This window comes from Scatophagus argus, chromosome 21 (assembly GCF_020382885.2).
Source record: "Scatophagus argus isolate fScaArg1 chromosome 21, fScaArg1.pri, whole genome shotgun sequence".
NCBI lineage: Eukaryota > Metazoa > Chordata > Actinopteri > Scatophagidae > Scatophagus > Scatophagus argus.
This window is the reverse complement of record NC_058513.1, coordinates 12,388,352-12,415,193: the sequence shown is the minus strand read 5'-3', so window position 1 is coordinate 12,415,193 and position 26,842 is coordinate 12,388,352. Positions and strand designations below refer to the sequence as shown.

Here is a 26,842-nt window from a genome sequence, read left to right as displayed (position 1 = left end):
ACAAGTCAGCACAGTTAAATATTGTAATTTAGCACCAACAGGATTAGCATAAACAAACCATGCTGAATTCTTGTTGTTTGCTAGATGTGATGCAACCAATTCAAAAGTCAAGAGCAAGTCAGTGAGAAGCGTAGCAGCAACAATGAGAAACGATTGGACGAACTGAATGTTAAATTTTAGTGTTGTTTTTTTCTCAAATAAATTAAGAGGCCTGTTTATGAATCATAATGGGAATAAGATTTGATTGAATTTTGTCTGATAGTTCATTATACCAGGATGTTTTCACACAGAAGACAGAGAATTTGCTAGTAGTAACATTTTCTTGTTTCCACCATTTTGTCAGATTTGCAGAAGAAAATGTTAACAAAAATCTTTCCCCTGCAATCCTAAACGTCCTTGATGAAGCATTACAGTATATGAAGGTCCTCTTTTTATTATAGTTGTTTTGTGATTGTCAAGTGCCAAAGTTTATTTTGTTTTCTGCGCTTGTTCACCAGATAGTTACCAGATGATGTCCCCTAAGTATCTGGTGATCCATTTACTTTTTCCATGAGGTTGATATGTTAGATTTTGAGTAAAGTGTGTTTCACTGCATGTTGCATGTGTGTGATCAATCAGTGATGCGAAGAAGAATTTCGCTGTATGTAAAAATGTACTGACAAGTAAAGTTTGAAGGTGAAGAATGGGAGAAAGGGAATGAATGTGTTGTGTGGAGGCATTTTGTAATACTTTAAAGGGCCACATGGGGCCGCTAAAGTCTCTAAATAGAGCAGAGCAGTCCTTGCATTGCACCCTTATAGAAAAGGATGACATATTGTTTCAGAAATTAATACAATTTATTTTAAGTTTTGAAATTTACAGGCTTAAAGTAAAGAGTATGTGCCTTATTTTAATCAGTCTTTTGAATTATGTTTGATTTTCTTGGCTTGACTGGGGACTAAGTGAACGCTTGAGCTGTAAGTCTCAGTGGGGGTTACTCCACCATCACTCTTTTGTTATTTTGTAGTTTCTGCAACTCTTTTCCTTTTTGTTTTGGTTGATAATTTCTTCTCTGTCCCATGTGTATGTAACGACTGTTTATATTGGCTTAATGTGCATTATACCTTGACAAAATCAAATACAGCATTATATAGAATGTTTTTTGATTATGAAAGATATAAGAAGATTAGAAACTGGTTTGTCAGCAGCTAGAGAGACCCAGCAAGAAAGCCCCGCTCGAGGTGTCTGACTCAGTGCAACTGTTGTGTCCTGTGACAACAGCAGCATCAACAACAGCAAATGGCACTCTTTGATTCCAACATTTTTAGTCATCGTCTAAGAGAAAATGTGTAGAAAATTTATTGTGTGTAGTGGACACATTAAGATATTGCACCTTAAAAACATGAGTTTGGCATTCAGTGATTCACTGAGGGTACATCATGCCTTTATGGTAAGAGACATGAAAATCCAAGTTGCTGATCTGTTGATTTCTAAATTGCATCAAATGGAAAGTTTTTATTGCAAGTGAGAAAGTCTTCAAGCTGCTGAACATTTTCTGTGAACAACTGCATTGTATGTAGGAACGAATATATAGTTTTATTTTACCGTCTGGCCATTTACACGACCCATCCCTCATTGTTATTCAGACACGTTGATATACTGTAAATGAGATCAGTACCTCAACTCAGAGTTTTCAAAATGTTGACTGAACAGACTGCTGGCTGGGGTTGCTGAATCAAGCAGAGCCCTCTCTGCCAGCACATCAAGTTCGGTGAGTGTGGGTTTACCCAGCCAGCTCATGTGGAACGGATTTATTTTGTTAACAGGCCAACAGAATACTGATACTCGTGTTTAGGAAAACACTACATCAAGCATAGCAAAATCTAAACAAATTATCTGCATTAGACACTAGTTGAACATCAGCTATTAATGTACTACATGGAGACACCAGTCACCATGGAGCCATTCTTCAACAAAACATCTTCAAATATTATAGCACCTCAGAAACTGAGAGGGATGCGCCTGTAAACCCAGTAATCCACCTGATATGTATCAGCAGACTGATACTCATTCGCTAAGAAGACATAGTCATTACCTTAAACCTGTTAAAAAAACAACAATGACTTGGAGCAGATCTTTGTTCATGTGTCTTACACAGCAGCATTATTATATAGTACATGACTACTGTATGGCAAAGACCACAGCAGATATACAGTTGAAAAGGTTTTACGCATTTTAGGTTTTATTATGATGTATAGTTGAGACATAAATGCTTATGTCAGGTTTATTTCATGCTTAGACGGAAATCAAAGTGTGACAAATTTATGTTGAACTTCCTATGCAGCCAATATTACAGTAAAAAGTAATTAGGTGAACCAACATGGCATGAATTCCCCAAATAAAGGCATCAGCCTAAACAAGATGCTAAACTGATATAGCACTCATAATACACAAACATATTTTTATATTTTTTCTATTATATAAACAGCATGAACAGATCACAATGTAGATATCAAAAAAAAAATCTAAATAAGCGGAGCTATTTCAAGCAAGTTCAAGTTCAATCTCGACTAAAATATTAACATATGTAGAGACTGAGAGCATAAGAACAGAAATGACCAACCAGAAGGCTCCACAAACTGTGCTGAGCACACAAACATGCGGGCCGAGCAGAGCCAAGACAAGTCACATCCCACAACATTCATGTCAGCTTCAGAAACAAATACAAAGTTTGCTCGTAAAGGGAAGCAGCAGTAGCCGATGTATCAGAGGAAAGGAATAGAGAGAATAAAATATTTCTTCCACAAATCTTTTTCATGAAATTACAAATTAGGCACAGCTGGCTAATGAAATGCTACAAGAGCAGCAGTGGTAACAACAACAACAGCAGCAGAGTTAGAAGCAGCAGTTTGCAGGCAACTTTACTGACAAAAATCATTAAAACAGGTTCACCAGGAATTTGATCAAGCCATTTGGAAGAGAAAAGATTTGTATTTAGAACCTTTACGCATTTTAAAGATCATCTGCCATTGATGCTAGTGGATGGAAGCTCACAGGTGTAATTAACAATATGTACAACACCTGGATTCTACTGACATGTACCGGTTCCTGGATCCTCCCCCTGTGAATCCAGGCTCACTGTCATGGCTTGCTAAAACATGTTAAAACTGTGTTTTGGAAGTGGTGTAAGACTGTAAGACTTCGTTGTATCTCTCATATCTCTTGCTTTACTGATGTCCGTTGTGATGTGGCCACAGTCCCTATCAGTAATTACTTTAAAATCCTTTCTTATGTTGTGAATGTTGCAGCTTGACTGATCACCAATGCCTGGAGTCATTGTGGTATATAAGAGCACCCCCACGCACACACATTCACAATCACACACAAACGCGTAGGCAGATAAGGCAAAACATACACTTTCTGACCTTGATAAAATGCAGACTCATTAAACTAAGAAAACATATCAGGCTAAATCTAAATCCATACCTGACTTCAGACTATTAGATGACTCACGAGTTCTTTTTATACTCTCAATAAAATACTGTTGTTCATAACTGCACAGAATCAATACCAACTGTTTAATATTACAGAAGAACGTATGGCAGCAAGAATGGAGTAAAACTTTCAGTGGTGGTATGTAAATGCTATTTCCAAAAAATTCCAAAAATCCTTGTTATCCAAGCCAACTTCTCTATCGCTGTCTTCATCATCCTAAACATGATTTGATTGGTTATGATCTCGTTCTCTGTGCTCTGTATCTCACACTCTTTCTTTATGTCTTCCCTGGCTTCTCACATCTGCCAGGAGGACGGTGCCCTCCTCATCCCTGACTCAGATGGCTAGTGAGTGCATGTTGCTCACTCTCTCCTCCCCTTGCTTCATTTCTTTTTCTCTCAAGCAGTCTTACTCTCTCCCTCCTCCTCTTCTCTCACTCTCTCTCTCTCTCCTTTTCACTTCGGGTCCCTTGCTCCACTCCCTCTCCCTTACTCCCACACTGCTCTGTCACTCACTCACACACTCATATCAGCTCTCCCTGTGCGCCGTCTCCACCATCGGACATCGTCAGTGTGTCTGCGTTTTGCCAGGTGGACGCACTCCCCACAGTCACCATTTCCACCCCGGAGAGTTCCACGGTGGCTGCGCAGCCCCTTCCCCGGCTGAGCATCGGGCGGAAGACCCTGGTGGCAGCTGCAGTGGGGGTCATGCTGGTCCTGGTTCTGGTGGTCCTCATCCCCGTGCTGGTGAGCTCCGTTGGCACAGGTGGCATAGATGACAGCTCGAGCCACTACGAGATGCTGGGTACCTGCCGTATGGTTTGTGACCCCTTCCCCAGCGCTGGCACGACGGGAACAGGTGTGCACGTAGGAACGGATACAGCAACCACAGGCCTACAGGTGGACAACGACGCTGATCTGAGTGATCACAGCATCGGCCCACCGCTGCCTACTTACAGTGCTCATGGCCCACAAGGCAAACCAGGACGTCCGGGCAAGCCTGGACCCCCAGGACCACCTGGAGAGCCAGGCCCACCAGGACCCAAAGGACCACCGGGAGATGGTGTGGACATCGTACGGACTGGGATTCTGGGTTTAGGGGGTAAAGGGGCAGTTAGCACAACCACCTACAACACCACTCCTCGGGTGGCATTTTATGCAGGACTACGAAACCCTCAAGAAGGTTATGATATTCTTCGATTTGATGACGTGGTGACTAATATTGGAGGTAACTACGAGGGCGCAACGGGCAAGTTCACCTGTAAGATTCCTGGCACCTACTTTTTCATCTACAATGTGCTGATGAGGGGAGGAGATGGCACTAGCATGTGGGCTGACCTGATCAAGAATGGTCTGGTGGGTATCACTTCTAACTCTTCAGACACATTCTCAAAAAGCCAAATGTTTAATGATTTACTGTTGAATTTGACAGATGTTATAACCCCAGTTTCTCAAAGTACAAAAAGTAGAGAATTATCCATTTACTGACATTATGTGTTCCCTGAATCACACACTGAGATGAATCTACATCAAGATGCTCAGGGAGTAGTGAAACCAGTGTGCTGGCAGTCTAAATTGAGTAGTCATGCATTCATGTGGATAGTGATTTTAGGTCCGTCTTGGTCTGGTGTTATAGTCCAGTATAATGACAATGCACAGTGGCACGCTGCCAGATTGCGTATCTGTGCATATTACACATCCAATGATGTACACGTTGAAGTGAGTGGAAGGAGTGCAGCGCTATCTCAACTCTGCACACATCAAAACACAGCCTGGGGTAGTGGCTAGTTCAAAGCTGGTGCCCTTTGAAATACAACAAACTTCATGGAGCCACGATGTGCTAGTATGCGTTATCAGACTGCCTGTCAGACCCAGCCGTTTCAATATCAAATCATGATATTTGCCAGGTTCATGGGTAATTTTGTAATGTCTTTAAAGCCTCAAGTGATGACACTGATCAAACACCATGTAAATCTGAGTCTTGACATTTTCCTGCAAACATCACAGCCAGGTTGCAACAGGCTGTACAGAAAGTGGACCAAATAACACAAACAGCTGTTTATTATAATGCAGTCCTGTACAAGGGGCACACAGTAAATACCATATTCGTGAGGCTAATACAGATCAATTTTAGTTGAGACTGAAGGTTCAGTTTTGCAGTCATTGCTTTTTGGTGTTTTACTGGGTTGCACTGCAATATATACCACTTGATATGGACCGACACATACAATTTCAACATACACCACTCTGTACGCATTTTGCTGTCATATCGGAGCGGATCATCCTGTAAGGTATTTGCCTTATTTTTTTCCCCAAGGGAACAAAATACACCACAGCACCATCAACAACACTAAATCCTCTCTCACCTGTCCTCACAAAAATAGACATTTTAAGTTCTGTTAATGTGATGTTTACGATCACATTGATCAGACTTTAACCTAAGCTTGCAAACGTTTTTGTAAAAGAAGGGTGTAAAGAGGGATGTGCACAAATACTTTAAGGACAAAGTGGCTGAAATTTTAAAAAGGGCATCGTTTCCCACTCCTCACCCCAACCACATCTTATTAAATGTGTGGCCAAACACACACACACACACCTCTTACAACAAAGACTATATTTTTAATAATTAAAAAGCATAGACAAGCAATTTAAAGGTAGTAGAAAGTTAATAACAAAATTTACATTTGCAATCCAAAAGGCACTAATATAGTAAATGGAGAGAGACTGTGTTAGAGCTGGAAGCTAGATATTTTAATCACAGTGATTCACCTGTTGGTGGACTGTTGTTTTCTGAAGACTTCTTCAAGCTGCCTCCCCCAGCTCTTAACCTCTCTGCCGCTGTCTGCTTTCCAGGGCAATGGCACTGTGTGCAGCACCAGACACAAAGTTTCTTATACAGAGCTAAATTTACCAACTGCAGTTGAAAATGAATTGATTACTGTCTCACGCTGTCGTGAACAACATGAGTTCTGAGATGAAACATGAAAAAACTATTATTAAACAGCTTCCTTGGGTTCTTCGAAAGAAATTAAGTATTTTGCCAGATCCTAACACACACCACTGAGGTTCACGCTGATAGTTACATAACCAAACACAAATGCAGTCTCTATGTGGTTAATGAGGACCAATTACGAACAATGAAGTCATGTAAACTTGGCTTCAGTCAAACATGCAAACCAACTATAACTGCTGATTAAATCACCATATATCACGATGCAACCTAATTTGTGTTCATTCACACATACAGGAGAAAAGAAGTTCTAAAGGCAAAAGATGCAACAAAAATAAAATGATCATTGATTAAGTATTCATTTGGCTCAAGAGGAGGCCAAAATGGTGTCCTGCCAGTTTAGCCGCTAAAATGTCCCTGGTTAAAATTACGATATCACACAACTTACACAGTTTTCCACGTTTACAACATAGCGTATGACACCATCTTACTGTAAATGAACTTTTCAGTCAATTTCTTTTTGGATTGGACATTATGCTGCTACAGTGGAGTGATGCTGGACACAAGGAGGGAAGTGAGTTTGGGCTGCATTGCCATCATGTCTCAGAAATCCATCATCATGCTGTCATCTGTGGCTCAAACTCTCCTCTCAGACCCTGCGGCCTCTTGAAATACACTTTTGTACTTCACTGGTACTGATTAGATCTCCTTGTTCCTATTTTGGTTCTAACTTAGTTTAGAAGCTGTCGCCACAGTCTGGTTGAAGGAGGGATTACACTTTTGTGATTGGTCTGGTGAAGATGCAGCATAACAGCCAACCTGGCAACCCAAATCATTATACATTAGCTAAAGCTTAGAGGGGATATGTCCCTTCAGCGGCTAGCTGTACATGTAGAACAACTTCTAACACCCTCAGTAACTCCCTCATGTTGACATGATGACACTTAAATTTGGAAAGGAATTTTTCAGTGCTCCACCCAGAAAAAGGTGGATGCGCTGTAAGAGTAGAACATGAGGCAAAGGGATAGTCTGTGCTGCCATCCTTCCTCAGAGGCAGACTGACTCAAGCCTGACCCTATCAGTTGAGTCATGAGAAGAAACAACAAGATATTCACCACAGGGGACACTCTTTACACCAACTCTCAAATTTACTCCACTCTTCTTGCAAATACTCTCTTCCTTAAATAAAAAAAATAAATATCTTTCTGTCCAACTCATACATGGCAAATAAATGTGCAGCTCATTTAGTGAGTTCTAATAATCATGTATAATCATTTATATTTGCATTGTATGCTGAAAAGTGAATGCATTTTGCTAGCAGTGGTTGGTTAACAATTCTTCATTGTAAATATTTTCCTTGGCGTTCTACTAGCATTTACATTTCTTTATTTCCTCTCTCCTTGTCTGTGTGTGCGTGTCATATTCCAGGTCAGGGCCAGCGCTATTGCCCAAGACCAGGACCAGAGTTATGACTACGCCAGCAACAGTGTCATCCTTCATTTGGATGCAGGCGATGAGGTTTTCATAAAATTGGATGGGGGCAAAGCTCACGGGGGAAACAGCAACAAATACAGCACCTTCTCAGGGTTCATCCTCTACGCCGACTGAGGACTGGACAGGATGTGGGCTCAGAGGTGAAAGGTCACAGCCAGAGGACATTCACTTCCTGACTTTCACTTGGCTCCTGCAGTAAGGTTAATGTTGCCCATAGCCACTGATCCGCTGCCAGATTGTTTTTAAGGATGCATAAGATCAGTGCCGATACGGCAGTTAAGGCCGTGGATCTGTGGTTATCGGTAACTGTCTACCTGCTCCTCCATACATCCCATTGTATACAGGGTGCCTATGCCACTACTCTGATGGACGCGAGCCACGTAACAGCGACTGTCACTGTCCATGTGTCATGCTGAGGTGCAGTAACAATTCTGACAGTGCAGAAGCCTCGCCATCATTTTTGAGCTGTCATGTCAAATGCAAGTCTGGAAATCCAGCAGTTGTGGCGACTGCAGTGTTCGTAAACGTGCCGTTTTAGATTTATGTTTTCTCATGCTGTTTGTATGATAAGGTGTTGTCCTTCAACGACAGAGGAGATATATTCATTCTCAAGAAATACTAATTTGTCAAATACTGGGTGCCAAGATGAGATTATTCTTGTGTTGAATGGCGGTGTCACAAAATGTACTGTGTCTCAGTGTGATGGTTTGGAAAATCATGTCATATTAGCCCATCATATTCGGCATATTGTTAGTGTATAAACTGTACATTTGATATTGAATCTTGATGTCTGAACACAATCAAAATAGTGAACATGCACCATATTGTGTGTGTCTGTTAAAAAATATAGCTGTTATAGCTGTGATAGATAGTTGTACAATTATATCATGTAATGGTTAATGTGCCATTTGTAAAGACCCATTTATTTAATTCATGCATGTAAGACCTGTTAAAATGTTCTGTATGTTTCCACAAATGATAAAGAGAAAATACAGTGACCTTAAATCAAGTTTAAATTACAAGACGTGGGCTGGAAGAACATCTATTGCTATTGTTTTTACTTTTAATGTCCATGATTTCTCTTCTTTTTTTTGTTGCATTTACTCACACATTATGTAGTTAATTATGTGGTTAATGTCACTCACCTCATCTATTTCTTGATCAGCTGTTCTAATCTCTCATTTTCCAGTGAAACCAGCATTTAGTCTCGCAAATGTTACGAACAAGAGAGCCACATCAGCTCAGCGAGAGGCAATCAATGCAGAGATGATCGTTGAGGGAAAGGGAGAGCAAATCACAGCTGTGTTAAATGCCAAATGAGGCGGGAGATGATTGTGTTTCAGAATCAAAGGGGGCACGCGTTTTTTCCTCTAATGGGTGTGGAGACGCTGAGATGTAGCAGGAGAAAGTCAGGGGGACGGGTGTTAAAACATATCATGGCAAAGCTTAGATCAGTGTCGGAAAGCGATCCAGGCAAATTAGGCTCTACTGTGACGCCGACATCAGTGTCAGAGACAAGAAAATAGCTTCCAGGGCTAAACTGTAAAAGCCAATATATTTTTTTTCTTAAGAGCGCCGCTGTGATATTGTGCCTTTGACATGGGCCACACAGGGTCCAAAACTCTCTCTCTCTCTCTCTTATATAGTTTGAAAGACCAAGTTAAGAGTTTAAGAACAAAAGTTTGACGGCGTGACGAAATAGATGCACATTCACTCAGTCGCCAAAGCTCAGCTCAGTGTGCTGCTCGAAGCTCAATTAAATTCAATTAAATTCAGCATTTTGAGGTGCAAATTGGTGTAATAGTGTACACTTGATTAAAATGAAGGGAAGAGACTAGACTGCTGCACTGTTCGTCATCACGTTGTCTGTTTGACTGCTTTATGCAGAAAAGGCCAGGGAGCCCTCTGGTCTAAACTTAAGCTTGTCTTAAGACAGCACAATTCCTCCAGACACAATTAAGACCGAGGGTCCGTGCCTGAGCAGAGGTCACCCGAGCCACGGGGCAGCTGAGCACTAGCACGGGCTGTTTTCTTCTTGCAGGGTGTATGAGCACATCGTCAAATTAGAGAGACTTCATGTCACAATGTCAAAGACAAACGCCCCAGGTCGGCGAGAAACAGCTTTCACTGCTGAAACCACTGGAAGTGAACGTTGCCCGAGAGTCTGCAACATCTGTACTTTTCCTGAAGTCCTCGGGGAGAAACACAAACAGGGCAAAATCATTCTCATGAGAAAAACACTTAAGAGACACGGGGGGATTATGCCAGAAGTTCAACAGCATTAACCCTTTTAAAATATACAAGTGAGGACAGCGAAGAGAAAATGCACCTGAATTCATTTGTCTTCTTCCCCAGAACATAATTAGTACTTTGGGACTGCCATCATGCCAGTAAATAATACTAATTATTGCATTACATTGCACAGATAAACAGAAACCCCCTATTAAGCCTTCTACCCATCCCTGTTTGAGTCATTTATCCAGGTCAGACTCACAGTGACAACAGGGGTAAGCACAAAACCGTCTGTGTGAAGCGTAGAAAAATTCTCCTGGCAGGAACCATCTTTGCCTCATCCTGCAAAACTGGGTGATCCTTACTCAAGCTATTGTGCTTGTGTAAGCGACACAAACCCCCTCCTCGGGGAGTGTTTGGTTTTGATGGTGACTTTAGCTGAACAACCTACCCAACAGGACACTCTGGGGGCCGGTGGTTTAATTTATGATGAAACAGCATCTGGACTGTGCGCAACGCTTGAACCTTTGACTCACATTTCATCTCATGTCCTCCCTAACTTTAAACAGGACCAGGGTTTGAAGATAAGTATTTCCCTGAGAAGCGCTGTAAGCTGCTTTTTGTTGACGTAAGCGTCGTCTCTTGGACTCGGCTGTGGGGATATTTGGAGATTTCCTACTGTACCTTTTTTCATCATGTGTAAGTAGAGGGATTTGAAAGATTATGCCTCTGCTGCAGACTTGTTTTAATTTAGGTAATCTCCAGCCGATGCAAATGTAACTGAAGGAAATTTTGATTTCATTCACTCCCGCCCACTCCCTATCAGTAAACTGAGATGGCTTCAGCTTGACATTTGCAGGGGCCAATTGGTGAGGCGTGAGGCTTATCAGGCTACTGCAGAGTGCGCGTGCATGACTGTGGATCTGTGTGTGTGTTAGTGTTTGGGTCAGCGTTCGGGTCAGCGTACGTGTGTGTCCCTGCATGTGTCTTTAGTCTGAACTAGACAGGAGAATACAGGGCTCGGAGAGAGAACCTCCCCTGAAATGTCTGAAGTGACATTAATGAGCCCTTGGTGTTGTTATCTTGAGCGTCCCCACTTAACTCACCAGGGGAGATCCAAATTAGAGATAGATGCTTTAATTGTTGAGCTAAATTGCCCGTTGTGCTCAACTACACTTCCTCCCATCAAATGCACAGCCCCCTTTCCCACGCTTATGTACTCAAATGTTTTTTGCATATGTGCACTTAGGGAGAGGTTTTCTTTTACACAAAGAGATCAGAAATCTCCATTTGATAAAAGGTCACAAAGCCACAGCCATGCTAGCATCTTCATGCGACCGTGCTCTGCAAGCTGCTGCATTGTCCAACTGCTGGGGTTGACAGGACAGCTTTGCAGGTACACTATATGGACAAAGGTATTGGGACACCTGACCATTGCACTAACAGGGACTTAAATGACATTGCGTTCTAAATACAGCTTCCACTCTTCCTAAACCAAGATGGTGGACTGACATTGCCGTCCACAGAGCGTTGCCACTAGCATGGCTTAAAATGAGTGTCTCCTCAACACTGCCTGGCTGTCAATAACTACTGACATTGTACAGAGTCTTCCCAGCTGCTCTGCCATGCATTTCAGACCTGCAATCTCAAGGGTCACCACAAGCCTTTACAAAGTACCTTGACTTCTAAAAATAAACAGTTAAGTCTTGTGTGTACAGTAGCTGAACTCATCCTCAGTGTGCACTCTGAAATGCAGCATACCTCTAGCACCTCACTGAACTTTTGTCTGCCTATACTATCAGGAGTCTGCAAAGATGTCACAGTCATTATTGTTAAATGTGCTTAAGGTACATTAGCAGATACAAAATTACTTTCGTGCAGCACTACGTCAGAAGTCCCATCACGCCTGCATAAGGACGGCTCTGTTAATATGGAAACCTGGCATTCATTATGTCCTCAAAATCCCAATAAAAGGCGTGATTACAAGGAAGAAGCAGGTCGTGATTGATCTTTGCGAGACCTTGAATCTTGGTCGTATTGTGAAAAGGACAATGCTCTCATCAGTTCTTGCTGCTTTCTCATCAGTTTTCTCAGCTTTGTGGTGGTGTGGTCAGCAAAGCCGGAGGAGAGGTAAGTATTTGTGATACGCTCTAACACTGTAGAGTTTTAAGTGTAGAAAGCAATGCTGCTGATGCTTATGAGCTGACTTGATATGATTCACCAGACACTTACATAACATGCAAATGTCCGACATTGTTTATATACTTGCACCTTACCATTAACTTAACTTATGATCCTTATTATTATCTGTTTACATTTCTGGCACTGTGTAAATTTGGCTTTTGCACCTTATTTGTTAGATTTTGTTTTTATTTGCACTTTTATTTCCTATTTTGTAGTGGACATTGCGTATCAACGTCCCTCAGGATCCATCTGTGATATCTATGATGTTGTTACATTACATACATACATTACTTACATTCAGCTAACAAAAGGGTCTCTGGGAAAATTTCTGAAAACTTGGGTAGAGGGCAATGGAGGAAATATACAAGTTATGTCTCACAACGATGACAGGCGTTCATGCCAATGTACAGAAAATTGGTTCTTGAAATAATCACACAATAATCACTGGGGCACACCGATATAATTATAGAGTTCTTAACAGGTTAAACACTAGCCTGCACGGGCAATTTGGTCTACCAGCTTATATGCTTCTGACGGCCTGCAATGTAAGTGTTGTTTCTTGGAGTAATGGCTGTGGTGCACCACAGTGAGTGATTCTGTTCTTTGCTCATGGCAGTCGTTAGGTAAAGTTGCCCCAGTGGTAGACATACATGCGCAAAGTCATTGCGTCTTGCATTAGATCATGTATGCATGGGTGCGTTACCCCTCATCCTAGCACTCCTTGGGACAACATGACAACGCGCAGCCCCCACGTTCTTCCTCATCGTCGTGCTCGGTCTGGGGATTGTCCAGTGTGTCAGTGACTCAATACCGACGTCCTCGTTCCCTCATGGCCCTGACTGAGTCGGGGCTAACACATAGGGACAGGTTGAGTCATGTGTCCGGGGACGCTCCGCTGGCGTGTTGCCTGTCTGTTCACCTCACCGCAGTCTCATGGATGCAGTCTGACAAGAGGCTACGGAGGCGCTGCAAGTGCCCCTTCCTCAGCATGACACCAGATGCCAGAGTTCAAGAACACTACAGTGGTTACAGTTTCTCAGGCCAGTGCAGTCTACCCGCTGGTGTCGGGCTGCATTTGTGAGCTGTTGTGTGCTTGGGGAGAGCGGGCACATCAGCGGCTTTGTGGGCTTTTCATCACTGCTCTTTTTGTCAGTTTGTGCTTTAGCATAGCCTGAATCAACATTTCATCGTTAAGAAGTGGTTCTCATTGGCCAATAATCCGTAAATCTTCATGTTAAATATGACAAATTCACCCTGTTGCACAACCAGAGATAATCTTTCACGCCCAACCATCTCTTCACTCGCGGTTACTTCCATCAAATATTTCTAGTCAGCTCAGAGAAATGAAACCCCTTTCGTTTGCTCCTTGAGTCTCCAGAAGACACTTAAAATAATTGCCTCCGTTTTTTTCTAGTCAAGTAAAGGTGCCTGTAGAAAACAATGTGGGAACTTGAAAATTATATCTATATATATATATATAAAATGGTCTCACTTAACAGATGGCAAATCCATAAATGTAGAAGGTGTGGATGCTTTATATTCTGGTACAGCGAGGTAGTGATTCACTGTGATTATTATTGTCTGTGCAGCCTGGTGGAGTTTTTGTGTTCAGAGCAAGTAAAACAAACTCATTTACATTTGATGTTTGAGATAGAGACAAAATTATGTGCAACCAACTGTAGCAGCTACACAGGAAATATCCTATCTTGATGGGAGCATGAAAAGCACACCTACCTTGCCATTACCTGTTTTTATCAATGCTAGCTAGCTGCAAGGCTCCAGGGATGGCAGTGCCAGTCGGTCGGTACACCACTATGGTACATACCTCAACAGCTACTGACTGGATTCTCCCTCCTCTCCTTCCTTGTGTACTTCATCAAGATGCTGAATGCACTTGGAGTGGAATAGTTTTATACAGTTCTTCCACCCCCAACCAGAACACTGAAGAAGAAACTACAAATTACTGCATCTGTTCATTTTATTATTGACACCAGTGCTTTTCCTACTGAGATGTGTCAAAATGTCTTCTGTCAAAATGGCCCATAGGAAATGGAAATGTACCTGGTGATGTAGACCTTGCGACGTTGAGAAATCGTTTGAACCTTTGTTCAGGTTGTAGGTGGGTGCAGCAAAGTTTATGAAAAATCATTCATGTGTTGACTGGCCCATCCTATTAGCTGCCACAGAACAAGACAATGAGTAAAATGTCAATCAAACACCGTCACCGTACTGAGACAAAGTCTGATTAGTCAAATAAATGAAATAAAAACTTTGTAGGGGCTTTAACAATTATATCAAAGCCAGATTTGGGACCTAATTGTTGCTCTTGCATACACACTCACATACATAAATACTAAAATGTGTCCACAACTGCCATGTCTTGTTTTAACTGATAATTTGCTAAAATGGCACAGCTGAATTGCTATTAACAAAAGGCTACTGAACACAGAAAGCCTATTACCCTCCAGGGCAGCATGTACTTTCACGGCTGTGATAAAAAAAAAAAAAAAAAAATTAGCTCCTTGACAAAGACTGACTGACTAACGCAGCAGTAACTGAAAATTAATTCAGACCGTCAACTATCTAGAGCTGCGGCCGAGTTTTGGTGCGAAGCTATTTATTTTGCTTGCCTTTGCCCAAGCTGCTTTACCTTCGCTGATGGCAGGAGGCGGGGGAAATGATGAAAAACCACTCAGACAGGAGATTCCAAAATGTCGACACGCTGTGGTGCCGTAGGCCAACTCTCTGAACATGATGGCGAGATTATAGAAGTCTTTACCCCCTGCCATCAGAAAATTATTTGCTCTGCTCCTGGAGAGGACCCACAACACACAATAAAGCAGTGGGTTGCGCCTGCATCCATGTACTTTTACAAAGTGTAACAAGGCGACTTAAGACTTTCACCTTTTAGCTTGACACCTTCAGAATTAAACCCAATTTATATTCAGACCGAGACTTTGCCACCATTCTCTCCCTGGGGCATTCACACTTGCTGGTACAGATATAGTCCTCCTTCCATGCTCTGCATCTGGCCTCTGTCTGTCTCTGAGAAAGAGGCAGAGAAAAGGCACACTTGAAAATCTCTGCTGAACAGCTGGCTGGTCAGTAAAGCAGGTTAACACCACCACCCCACCACCCCCCCGGATCACGGTGGTGGAGCCAGATTAAAAAGAAAAAAAAAAAAAGCAACTGAAGAATGGACCATAGTCTTCATCGTGGGTCTGAATGACGGACAGCTGTGGATGGATTAAATTACAGTGCGATTGTGCGCATTATGGAAACTTGCAGGTACTGTTTTGCATGTGTGTAAAAGATTACACTCTTGTGTGTGTGTGGCTGTTTGTGGAGCCTTGCTTGACTGCCCCCCCCCGCCTCCCTTCCACCCCCACCACAGCCCGAGTCACTTTGCATTAATTCTGCAGTGGCTTGACAAAAACAAGGAGCAGACCAGTAGGGGCTTTCAACGGAGCCAAGTGAGCCACACAAGCTAGTGGGACCTCAGTGCCAGGATGATGTCACCACGCCCGCCCGTGGGCCTGAATCTTCATGCCGAAGCTCTGATGTGGACAAGAGCAAGGACATCATATCTCACCATTAATATAGGTTTATTATTCTCTTCTCCCGAAGTCCTGTTACTAACACATTTTCCCGTAGGATCTAATTACATCGCTGTCTTTTCCATAGAATGCTTGGTTGGAAGATGATGAGTTTCAATATTGCCAACATGAATTCAGTTCATTACTATAAGGGCCAGAGCTGCAAGGAAAAAAAAAATATTTTAGAGAGCAGCAAATATATGCAGGTTCTCAAATCTCGTCTTTGCCCTGCATGATTGATACTAAGTGATGAAATAACCGACAGATAAAACAATGATGTCCCAATGATGTCACCGGGATTACCTTGACTTGGGGTTGACTTGGTTGTATTACAAACTGGAGGTGCAGGGTTTGAAAGATGTTACTTAACATGCAGGGAAAGTCTAACAAAGACTAGACTGGTAAGTTGCACTATGGGAAATGTAGGATTCAGTGTTTTTGATGGAGTCTGATACGTACTAGTGACTAAAATCCAACATATCTCTGTCTCTGTTGCTTCAATTTTGATTATTACTTTTCAGATTTGTGTGTTCCAAGTCCTGCAGCTTAACGAAGGTCCAATCCTAAATCGCCGGAGTACACCTTTAAATAACCTTTAATGTCCTTGTCACGCTTCCACTGATATCTTAACTGAAGTACACCAACAGTGTTTCAATATCTCCATAATTTTTACTCTACTTTGACTAATAATTTGAATGATATGTATTTCTCAACACAAATACTCCTCCGTCTGGCAGTCTATGTGGCGTTTTTTTCAGCGTTTGTTCAAGTTCAACATCTAGACTAGAGTTGAGGTTTTCAGATCATGTGTTAGATTGTCACTGAATAATGTCACACAGTCCTGCTTGCGTATACTAAAGTGATCAGAGGCAAACGTCCCCAAACCACCTTCATCAGATCAATTTAAAAACAGCCTTCTGGTGTCAAACTGCATAATTATCGTTCTGCATAGCGAACATGCTGTGTAAATAACAAGCGAAACAGATCTGAGTGGAGGACATGAAATGTGACGCAGTAGAAGTAAAATGACAAAACAGGGAAAACTGGCACCATCTGACAGCTGTTGTTATTTTAAAACAGTAGCACTGTATCATTTAGACTTCATTTAAGCAGCTAGTGTTACAAACGTTGTGTTTGAGTTACAAGTGAGAGTACACAGAAAACACTTAATATTTACAGAGGACAGCTTCAAGTGTAAGAAAATACAGTGATAGATATAAAGTCTCTTAATTCATGTAAATTCAAACTGTTCCCATTTAAAAAATGGATTGTCCAACACATTCTGTCGTTTATCTTCATTACATAGGTCATTATCATACAGTCATATTTTGCAAGCCTCAGACGGTTCCTACAATGTTTTAAACTTATAATATTCATGACTGGGGATAGCATTGACATTTCGCACTAAAACTAAAAGGTGACAGTCCGCGAACCACAAGCCACGGTGACTTCTGCACATCTAGAGTTGTTAAGACTGTACAGCTTTTTTTGACTTTTTCATTTGTTCTCTGGTATTGGTATTTAAAATCTATACAAGTCACCCAAAATTGCTAGCTTGGATAATCATTCATTCAATTCAGTGCAAAAGGTCTAACAGAATAAAATCTCTTACTTTTTTGTACAATTGTCAGTTCTGCCTTTTTTTTCCCCACTAATGTTAGTTAAGATTTGCACCAAAAACGAAAAGCTGAACCACATTTTTGGTCGCAGACTGTCATCGCTGTATCGGGGAAGTGTGTGCAACGACTGAGCTTCACATGTGTTAAATATCTGACCAAAACCAACTCAAACTGCACATAGCAACCCTTCACACCAAACCATATTTGTCAGTGCATGTTGTGTCAAAACTGTAAGTCAGTGTTCACTGCAAACAGAGCATGTCACACCTCTGAGCTGTAGCAGTTGGTGCTGTAGAGGTAATCTCACAGTAAATTGCACCCTGACGTGCTATCGCCTGCTTCTTTTTCGCACCCTCATCTCTGACCACATCCTGGACCAAATACCCTTTATCCTCCTCCCCCTCGCCTGTCCTCTGTTAGGATAAAAGTATCTTGACTGCATACAGCAGTATCCCACCCAGACCAGCAGTGGCTGCAATAGCAATGGCCCTCACTAACAGGAAGTCCATGGAGTCCTCCAGCTTTGTGTGCAGCCGCAGGACTTGCCGGTGGGTGTCCTCTCGGCTGCCTGAGTTCTCAATAACATGATTGGCCAAGCCACGCTTTTCATTGAGCGGCATCTGTGCAGCCACGCGCTGCTCGGCCTGCTCCTGGGTCAGGCCGTCCCTCTGCATCAGGCGCGATAGCTGAGTGGCAGGGTCACTGAAAAGGAACAGACAATGGAGGTTATTTATGGTGCAGCCAGCGCGCCTTGTTAAAAAAATCCAGAGGCAGTGAGTCACGCTAATAAGGCACAGAGAGAGAAAGAGATGGGCAGAGGTAACCAATAACTCACAAAACTGGGCTTAATGGCCAGTTTCTGGCAAAAACAAACCTTCAAAACATTTAATGAATTAAAATATAAAAATTGTAAACAATCAATCTAAAAAACTCTGAAGCGATAGGAGAATATGGAGAAAACTGAGCAGTGGTCTTACCAGTAAACTACAACAGTGTGGTTTAGAAACTGAGTGAGACGCCTGGTTTCAAAGAGAAGCGGCACATCCAGCACGACGTAGCGGTACCCTAAGGAGACCGAACACATTTACAGTCTGGCATTCGAAAAATACAACAACAATACAACACAACACAATACAATATACAACAAGAGGTGCACGTCTAAATTTATTTTCTCAATGCACTTGAGAAATCTCGAGTGGGAGTCATGTCTCTTGCAGTAGAAAGTTAGAGCAATGGGCCTGTGAGCAGCAGCTACTTTTATCCCCAGTCCCCATCATTGCTTTGCAAAACAGCCTTGGCTCATTTTTCCCTTTTAACTGAGCCAAACTCAGTTCCTCCGTCACCTCTGAGAAAGTAGAACAGGATCTCTTTGAGCATTGCTTTATGGATCTCCGGGTGGGTGATGGAGTTCAGCAGCTTCCTCTTCTCCTCACTGGCGAAGATGAGCTGACCCAGCTTCTGCCGGTCAATCTCGCCGTTCTCAAGCAGGATCTCTGGCCCGAAGTGGTAGACGATGCGGGAGTAGGCAGGAGTGTGAGGCTCCACAACTGATCTCAAGAAAAGAAAGTAACGTTTGCTTTTTATATGATAAGAGTATTTTGATTGAGGACAAGACAAAGACAAACCCAGTTAGTATAAAATGTTGCTAAAGCCCAAACTTCTGTTGTGATTTGACACCATATAAATAAAACTGATTTGACTTTTATGTTCTCCTACATGCAGCTCGGCACTTTTCACCTAGTTCTGTGACCTTTTTATCTTCACTACATAACCAAAGTATCATCCCTGCAGTCAGCCGTCGTGATTCATGCGCTCTCTCTCTCCAAGCGTTAGTCTTAATGAACCTCCTACAGGCCCCAGCCCCTTTATGTCAATTTCAGCATAATATCAGTTGCTATTACACCAAGTAGAGTTTGCTTAGTGTCATAGGCGAATCCCAACTCCCACATCTTAGTTTATTTGAGAGACAAGAGTTGAACAGTTTGGAGAGGATAGGTCTTCACCAACCTTTCCTGGCCACAACATCAGCATCGATAATGGGGCAGCCAAGCTCCCGCAGCATTGAAGACACTGTGCTTTTTCCTGAGGCAATACCTCCTGTCAGCCCCACCAGGAACATCTTCAAGCAAAGACACAGAGAGATGTACCCAAGCCCTCAGCAAAGTAATAATGCTGTTAACAGTTTGCAGTGACTCACAGAAAATAAACATAAATAAATGAAATTTCTGCACTGGCACAGCTGGACTAGTTTGTAAACAGCACCAACTAATAATGAAATATATAGAAATGTCGCTTCTTGCAAAAATATACAAGCCACACATGATATACAGTGTAATATGTATATATCCACACATAATAATGTCAGTAAACTTCACAGTATGCAGGGAATTGGTACAACCTTAAGAAGACAAATACCAAAGCTATGGACACATAAAAGTGTTTCCACAATTAATTTCTGGGAATACTTGGGTACTTGGGTGTGCAGTTAATTATAAAAGCTTTGCTATCAAATGTCAGGCAGCTGATGTCATTTGAACTTTCCTTTTGAAATTGAGTGTTCCAAAGGCTGTAATGAAGTTTAACAACACGCCCCCTGCTGTGGAGGTGCTGAGCTACACTCAGCTACACGGTTTATGAACTACTTCGCTTGCCAGCCAACTTGGGAGCCTAACTTATATGACTGATAGGAACATCGGCTCTTAAATTACTCTTGACTAAACGTCAAGATAAACCCGGGCGAGGCTCAACAGCTGCCTCACGATCCAGCTAGAGAGGGAGAAGCTAATTGTTTACAAACTGTATATACCGTTATACACAAAGACACCTGGGGCCCGTTTCATGAAGCAGGTTATGTGGAAACTCTGAGTATGTTAAGCCTGAAATCAGCGAAACCCTGAGTTAAGCGTTTCAAGAAGCGAGGTAAGTTAACCCTGAGATCGGGGTAAGTTCAGGAGTAAGTTAAGCCCGTTTCATAAAGCGAGGTAACTCATACTCAGAGTCTGTTACCGCGGTAACTTAGTCTGTGAACATAACCTGGTCGGGAGCAGGTTTTATCCCAGAAACCCTGAGTTTGTCTCCGACTCCTCCCCTTTACGGAACATAAGCCTGAACCGTTTCCTTATTCACCGAGTCTCCGTCGAACCTGCTAAGTTTACGAAAATCGAGTGTGTGTTTCTGGAGGAGCCTGTAGACGAAGAAGCAATACTGATTCACAGAGAAATGTGATTGCGTCGGGCGAGGATTTTCCTCGCACGTCTGGGTAATTTTTCATCCTGTCCCGACTTTTTATATGAGCCTTATCGTTTTTCGTTACAGTCACTGCAATACATTCACAACCTCATCCGTCCTGTCATCACTCACATCACCCACCGTGGCCGTGCACTCACCACTGAACAGATACTTTACGTTGCTCTACGTTTCTGCAAACGGGAGTGTTTTATACAACATGCAGAGCACATAAGTAAAGCACCTGTTTGCAGAGCTGTCAGAAAGGTGAGCCTCGCTCTGAAACGGTTTCTCTCAGTTTGTCTTGTTTTTCCTGGCCACAAGCCTGTGAGAGCCATCAAATGAATAATAATTTTTCTGTTAACATGTTGCTGAGACCTCTGGGAGCAAAGATTTGAATGTCTTTTAGGATTTCCCAATGTGACTGGCCGCATTGATGGCACTCACATTCCTATCACTGCTCCTTCAGAAAATGAATATTATGTGAACAGGAAGTCTCATTTTCTGTACTGTTAAAATCGTTTGTGATGCAGCTCACATCATCACAAATGTGGAAGCCAAGTGGCCTGGGTCTGAGCATGGCTCCTGTATATATCAAGAGTCTACTCTGAGCAACAGAATATACTGTGGCAAGTGGCCTGAAACACTGCACTGGTGGCTGTTTGTCACTGTAAAGAGCTTTGAAAAATATCTGTACTAAATAAATGTGACTTTACTTGCAGGAGAGATTGAAGGCTTCCTTCTGGGTGACAGGAGTTACCCCTGCTAACCCACACTCATAACTCCTTACCCAGACCCTCAACCAGGCCCCCAGCAGCACTTCAGTGTGGCACACTGCAGTACCAGAGCCAGGGTAGAGATGACTGTAGGCCTGCTGAAAGCCTGTTTCCAGGGCTTGCATCATCTCAGAGTAACCCCTGAGAGAGCCTGTGACATAAGTGTGGCATGTGTTATTCTCCATAATATTGCAACTATTAGAGGAGAGCAACACCCTGCCCTACAAACAGAAGACCATGAGGAGGACCCCATCCACCTCCCAGAAAACCAGGATGGAAGAGCAATCAGAGATCTCATATGCAATAATCATTTTCCAGGTTAAATCAATAAAAGCACGACCACACTGTCACACATTGATTTTATTTAGTCTTCCTTATATCCTACAGACAGAGAGAGACAAAGAGAACATTTTTCTGTTAGTTTTTCATATTGTTCCAATAATAAATTAAATTTACCTGTGACTGCACACCCACCTCTAAGTTGTATTTAAGTATCTCGATTTCCAGATCTGCCTTTTGGATCTGGCGGTCCAAGTACACCATTTCCTTATCTGTTATATATTATTCTACATGTACAATTGTACAGAATTAAACTGTGTTGTTTACTGAAACTCTCACTGTGTTCATTGGTGCTGCAGAGTTTGATGGACGCTCTTCATGCTGTCCAGTTACGCTCTGTTAAAAAAGGATAATATGTTAATATAAATCCATACAAGCATGTCACATACATGTAAAGCTGATCTAATATGATACCTCTGTAGGCCTTTCTGTGACAGCAGACACAGTGTCTTCATCTTCATTATCCTTTGAAGACAAGCATTTTATTCTGTGAACTTTACACCACTATTGGTTATGAGTTTTGGTGTGTTGAGTTACATACAACAGGTTGGAGTCTGGAGTCTGCCCTCTTTCTGTTGGCCAGGCAGGAGTCAAATGTTAACTTCACCACATTAATTAATGAAACATTACAGAGAACAGAATGTGTGAAAACATCATGTGGGGATGAAAGAGTTGTACAGTATTAAATCATTTAAATAGTTTGACATGTCAAATGTTAGCAAAGTGAGATACAACCAGGCATGTTATGTTTCAGCCTCACCTGACTGAATTATATTTTTTTATTTCACCCGTTTTTCACCCCCTGGGTTGCACCTACATGAACAGAGGGTCAATACCATATTTTACATGCAATATTTTATGAGTGATTAAACAAAATTTACGCATTGACTCGAGCAGTGATTTTTTTTTCCCCACGCGTTTTCGCTTTCCTTTTGCCGCAGGTGTTACTTTTTCCGGATTACATACCGATATTCACCGTACGCCTCCATCAAAATTTCCACCTCCAGCGGTGAAAAATATGCTGAGCGCTTTCTTTCCCCTCCGGCCTCCGTGGTGAATCAGTGAATTGGGGCTCCATTGATGAGGGCTTTTTGTAGAGTCGCGGTGCACGAGCTTGCCTCAACATACTCAGAGTCAACATACTCAGAGTCGACAAAACTAATGCGAATCCGCTTTGTTGAAACAGGAAACTCTGAGTTTTTCATCTCAGGGTTTGTCAACTCAGAGTTAACATACATACTCAGAGTTTGTTGAACCTGCTTCATGAAACGGACCCCTGATATGCATTTTTATTTACCTTATAAATCCGTGACACCCCTTAAAGTAGCTCAATGTTCAGTGGAAATCCGTGCAGAGCCACAGTGGTGGTGGGGCTGATGTGGTAAACAACCCGGACTGCTAACAGGCTAACGTTAGCTCAAGTCTCGATCAAGTCAGAGCGACGACATACACGCAGTCACACGAAGCCGCAGACATTTTCACTAAGTCCTATTAAAAACACAACCAGACGAAGAGGTTTGACACTGCCGTGTTGCTCAGAATAGCTGTCTGTAACTATGACTTGTACTCATCGGACTGCTAAAGACCTAGCTCCTTAGCTTCGCGAGCGCCACCGCAAATTGTGTCCGACATGTCTCCCGATTTCATAAGAGTTCCGACTCGCTAGTTTTAGCGAGTAGTTTTGGTGGCAAAACTACAGTAAAAATACAACAGCCATCTAATAAATATAGCTATGGAATTGTAAAGTATAATATTTACCTCCAAAATATAGTACAGAAATACTAAGCAGCATAAAATGAAAATAAATACAAGTACCTGTATTTGAGTAAATGTACTTAAATTCAACTGCTGACTTAAAACCAAACCACTTCTTTCAAAACACGTTTATTTCCAAATCAAATGGATATTTACATGGAAGTAAAGGTAAATACATTTTCCTATTATACACAACAGAAAAATCCACTGTTTTGTTTCCTGAAATAAAAAATTATGACAAATTTCATTTTGGCAAGTCCTGTGAGAAAATATCAATCTTCTGTCTTTTGAGCTGTACTTCCTTTTGATGACGGCATCTCCGCAGAAACTGGGAGACTGGGGCAATTCTGGGAATGTCTGGACCTTTTCCCTCTGTGGACCATTTCACCCCCGTTCTCCCCTTCCTCCCACTCCAGCCTGCCTCTTTTGACAAAATGGTTTATCCTGGACTCCAGGCTCTCGCAGCATGGACGTTCCAGCAGGGGCCGGTAGTTTTTCTGCCTGCTACCTTCCACTAGCCAGCAATGGTTAGAGGATTCTCCACCTGTGGATGGAGAGAAGTGAAACAATTTAGATCGATTTCTAGCATTTATGTACATGTGAGATAAGCAAAATGCTCAAAGAGTATTAAATGACGTAAGCCTATCAGCACTGGTTACGGTCAGTCAAAATTCACTGGGCTGAGTTTCTGGCAGGGAAAATGCACCAAAATGTTCCACAATCCTGCTTAAAAGTGTATGCAGGAAAGCAGAAGAAAAATATCAGAGTCCGTTCATCTCACTGAACAGCTCACCTATGGCCTCCAAACCCTGGATCATCCCATGGAGGACGTGGGTCTTGACCGCACTCTGTGTCCAGTGTTGCTGTAGCGCAGACAGGACGTGATTCACCTCTTCTTTCTCCTGTTTCCAGCTCAAACCTTCAAAGTGGCAGTCGTACAGCACCAGAGGGTAGTCGACTGCCATGCTTGGAGACAGGAAGGGAAATGTTTAAAACAGATTCATACTGACGTGACTGAAGTATTGCTGCGACAATTTAAAAACCGAGACAAAGCGCAGCCTCTTCACCAGCAGTCAACTCACCTGTACTGAGGCTTCCTGGGGTTACTCTGAACATCCAGGAGCTGATTAATTATCTCTGGGGCTTCCAGTTTCTGCCCAATCAGGAGAAGCAGTGCCATCATGCATCGTACCTGCAGCGTAACACAACAGGAAACTCATTGCAGTAAGAGACTGCAAATGTCATTAATCAAAGTATTACAAGTGCGAAAGAGATTAGCTCCACAAGAGACTGTATGTGAATTGCAAAAATCAGTAATAGAAGTTTAGCGTTAACATCTTTCTCATGAGTGAATATGCTTTTTTTTTTTTTTTTAATCAGTTCAATGGCTTGACATGAATATGATTTCCTGTTGAGCAGAGCTGTGAAACACTGAGGGAAAAAAAGCCTCGATCTCTTGATACCTGGTGGTAAAGGAAAGCCAGTCCTTTGATCTCAAACATGAAGAGGTCATATTGGCCTGTGCTGGAGGTGTGCTGGGGCTGCACAGGCTTGACTGATGCCGACAAGATGGTCCTCTCAAACTGCAGGACTCCGTTGCCCACATCCATTTTGCACAGGTTGCGAAAGTCGTGAGTGCCCTCATATCTGTTGGGTGTCAAAGAGCTTCTCAAATCACAACTGTGACTTTCAGTGGTAACATCAGTCTTTATCATGTTGTGTCTTCACCCACCTTTTTGCAGCATCTGCCATCAACGCCACATCCAAAGATCCTCGGGGAAAGTAGTACCGGTATGTGCGAGACTGACAGTCAAAGCGTGCACTGAAGCCCTCTGGTACTGGTGCCCAGTCCAGGAGCCTGATGTCCTGGGGCAGGACTCTATTCAGCATCTTCACATATGGAAGCTCGGTGCCAGATGCTTTATTCTTGGCACTTACGTCAACATTTTCAGGGAGTGTGACGCCCAATCCCCCACAAAACTGTGTGGAGCGCAAATCGATGGTTATGACCTGAGGAGAACGGACAAGTTCACTCGGCCGCTGTATGGACCATTACAAGGAAGGGGAGGCATGCAAGACACTATGTTCTTGTTTTGGAAACACAATGTGAACTCACCTGAGAGAACGCACTGACTCCCTTATCGGTGCGACCACACCGGTGGTAGTTGGAGCTCTGTCGGTCTTGAATCAGCCGAGTCTTTAGCAAAGCTTCAAAGAGTCTGGCTTCCACAGTGTTGTCTGTGTTCTCCTGAACTGCAAAGCCCTGGTAGGCCCATCCCAGGTAAGCCAGCCGCAGAGCCACGTGGCGCCGAGGGTGGGCTGAGAAGTCAAAAGGACGCTCTTTGCCTGCTTTCTTTCCCTTTTTGCTGCTGTTGTTGAAGTGACCATCAGGTCTGCAGTGTGTGTTTTCGTTTGGAGGTGCACTGGAGATCAGGTCCGGGTCACCTCCAGCTTTGCTCCTCTCTTTCAGCTGGTACTTGAGCTTCTCCAGCTCTGCCTCCAGCTCCTGTATTCGCTGGGCCAAAGGCTCTGTCATGCTGCTTGACAAATAAGCGAGAAGAGAGACCATTTATGGGGAATAACCAATAGTTTTTACAAATGAGTAGCGCTCCTAGCTAATACATAAACGTGCTCTTGTGTAGCCACATGCTTAATTGTTCTTGTTTTATTGTACAGTGTGACACCAGGTTAATTAGCCTAGTGTAATTGGTATGTCTGCTTCATGTACAGTCGGACATTATAACATTCATCCAGACAGCTAGCTTGAGTCTGGAAGTTTTAAGTTAATGCAGCGTTATGTTTACTGGCTAAATGCTACACAGCGTCTGTTAACTGTTGTAATAAATGAAACAACAGAGCGATATAAAGTCTGTTGGTGTATGTATTCATGATATCACAACAAAACACCTTCTTTACCTTCGATTTTAATCTCAGTAGTGATGATAAACGCTTTTTCAGTCACTTCTCGGGCAGGAGTGCACGTTACTTTCCGCGCTGACACGGGACGGACCGATTTAGAGAGCGGACACATTTCCCTTTAGAAGAATTCTGGGAAATGTTGTTTACTACTTAATTTGCTCTCTCTCTCTCTCTCTCTCTCTCTCTCTCTCTCTCTCTCTCTCTCTCTGTCTGTCTCTTTTATAAATATCTCTTATATATATACAAATTTATATGCGTATGATATGGTGTTTTACATGTT

The 26,842-nt window shown here is 42.6% G+C and overlaps 3 protein-coding genes across 4 annotated transcripts; 1 reads left to right on the top strand and 2 right to left on the bottom strand.

Annotated features, from left to right (window-relative positions):
* The first annotated feature begins 3,857 nt into the window (after positions 1-3,857).
* On the top strand, positions 3,858-8,892 carry LOC124052626 (C1q-related factor-like). Its single transcript, XM_046377100.1, has 2 exons — positions 3,858-4,829; positions 7,852-8,892. Exons 1-2 carry the CDS (start codon positions 4,182-4,184, stop codon positions 8,029-8,031), a joined length of 828 nt encoding a protein of 275 aa, XP_046233056.1. The 5' UTR covers positions 3,858-4,181; the 3' UTR covers positions 8,032-8,892.
* Positions 8,893-17,012: 8,120 nt separating this feature from the next.
* On the bottom strand, positions 17,013-23,537 carry dcakd (dephospho-CoA kinase domain containing). The gene is made up of 5 exons (XM_046377538.1): positions 23,186-23,537; positions 19,556-19,667; positions 18,892-19,095; positions 18,526-18,613; positions 17,013-18,250 (listed from the first exon to the last, which is right to left on the bottom strand). Exons 2-5 carry the CDS (start codon positions 19,665-19,667, stop codon positions 17,965-17,967), a joined length of 690 nt encoding a protein of 229 aa, XP_046233494.1. The 5' UTR covers positions 23,186-23,537; the 3' UTR covers positions 17,013-17,964.
* Positions 23,538-23,756: 219 nt separating this feature from the next.
* Positions 23,757-26,699, bottom strand: pus3 (pseudouridylate synthase 3). 2 transcript variants are annotated; one of them, XM_046377536.1, is made up of 7 exons: positions 26,560-26,699; positions 25,760-26,180; positions 25,376-25,653; positions 25,107-25,290; positions 24,726-24,835; positions 24,437-24,609; positions 23,757-24,187 (listed from the first exon to the last, which is right to left on the bottom strand). In XM_046377536.1, the coding sequence occupies exons 2-7, from the start codon at positions 26,177-26,179 to the stop codon at positions 23,916-23,918; spliced, it is 1,437 nt and encodes a 478-aa protein (XP_046233492.1). In that variant the 5' UTR covers position 26,180; positions 26,560-26,699; the 3' UTR covers positions 23,757-23,915. The 2 variants fall into 2 exon arrangements, with proteins under 2 accessions (XP_046233492.1, XP_046233493.1); XM_046377537.1 differs by having other exon boundaries at positions 25,760-26,183; positions 26,560-26,692.
* Positions 26,700-26,842: the final 143 nt, after the last annotated feature.

What these genes read in the sequence shown, in the direction of transcription:
- LOC124052626 (XM_046377100.1), top strand. Translation starts at nt 4,182, where the DNA reads ATGCTGGTCCTGGTTCTGGTGGTCCTCATCCCCGTGCTGGTGAGCTCC. An exon ending in ACCTGATCAAGAATGGTCTG is followed by an intron (nt 4,830 to 7,851) that starts GTGGGTATCACT and finishes GTCATATTCCAG; the next exon opens with GTCAGGGCCAGCGCTATTGC.
- dcakd (XM_046377538.1), bottom strand. Translation starts at nt 19,667, where the DNA reads ATGTTCCTGGTGGGGCTGACAGGAGGTATTGCCTCAGGAAAAAGCACA. An exon ending in TGATGTTGTGGCCAGGAAAG is followed by an intron (nt 19,096 to 19,555) that starts GTTGGTGAAGAC and finishes TCTTGAGATCAG; the next exon opens with TTGTGGAGCCTCACACTCCT. An exon ending in CACACTGTTGTAGTTTACTG is followed by an intron (nt 18,251 to 18,525) that starts GTAAGACCACTG and finishes GTTCCTTTTCAG; the next exon opens with TGACCCTGCCACTCAGCTAT.
- pus3 (XM_046377536.1), bottom strand. Translation starts at nt 26,179, where the DNA reads ATGACAGAGCCTTTGGCCCAGCGAATACAGGAGCTGGAGGCAGAGCTG. An exon ending in ATGGCAGATGCTGCAAAAAG is followed by an intron (nt 25,291 to 25,375) that starts GTGGGTGAAGAC and finishes GACACCCAACAG; the next exon opens with ATATGAGGGCACTCACGACT. An exon ending in TGGCTTTCCTTTACCACCAG is followed by an intron (nt 24,836 to 25,106) that starts GTATCAAGAGAT and finishes GTTACGCTGCAG; the next exon opens with GTACGATGCATGATGGCACT.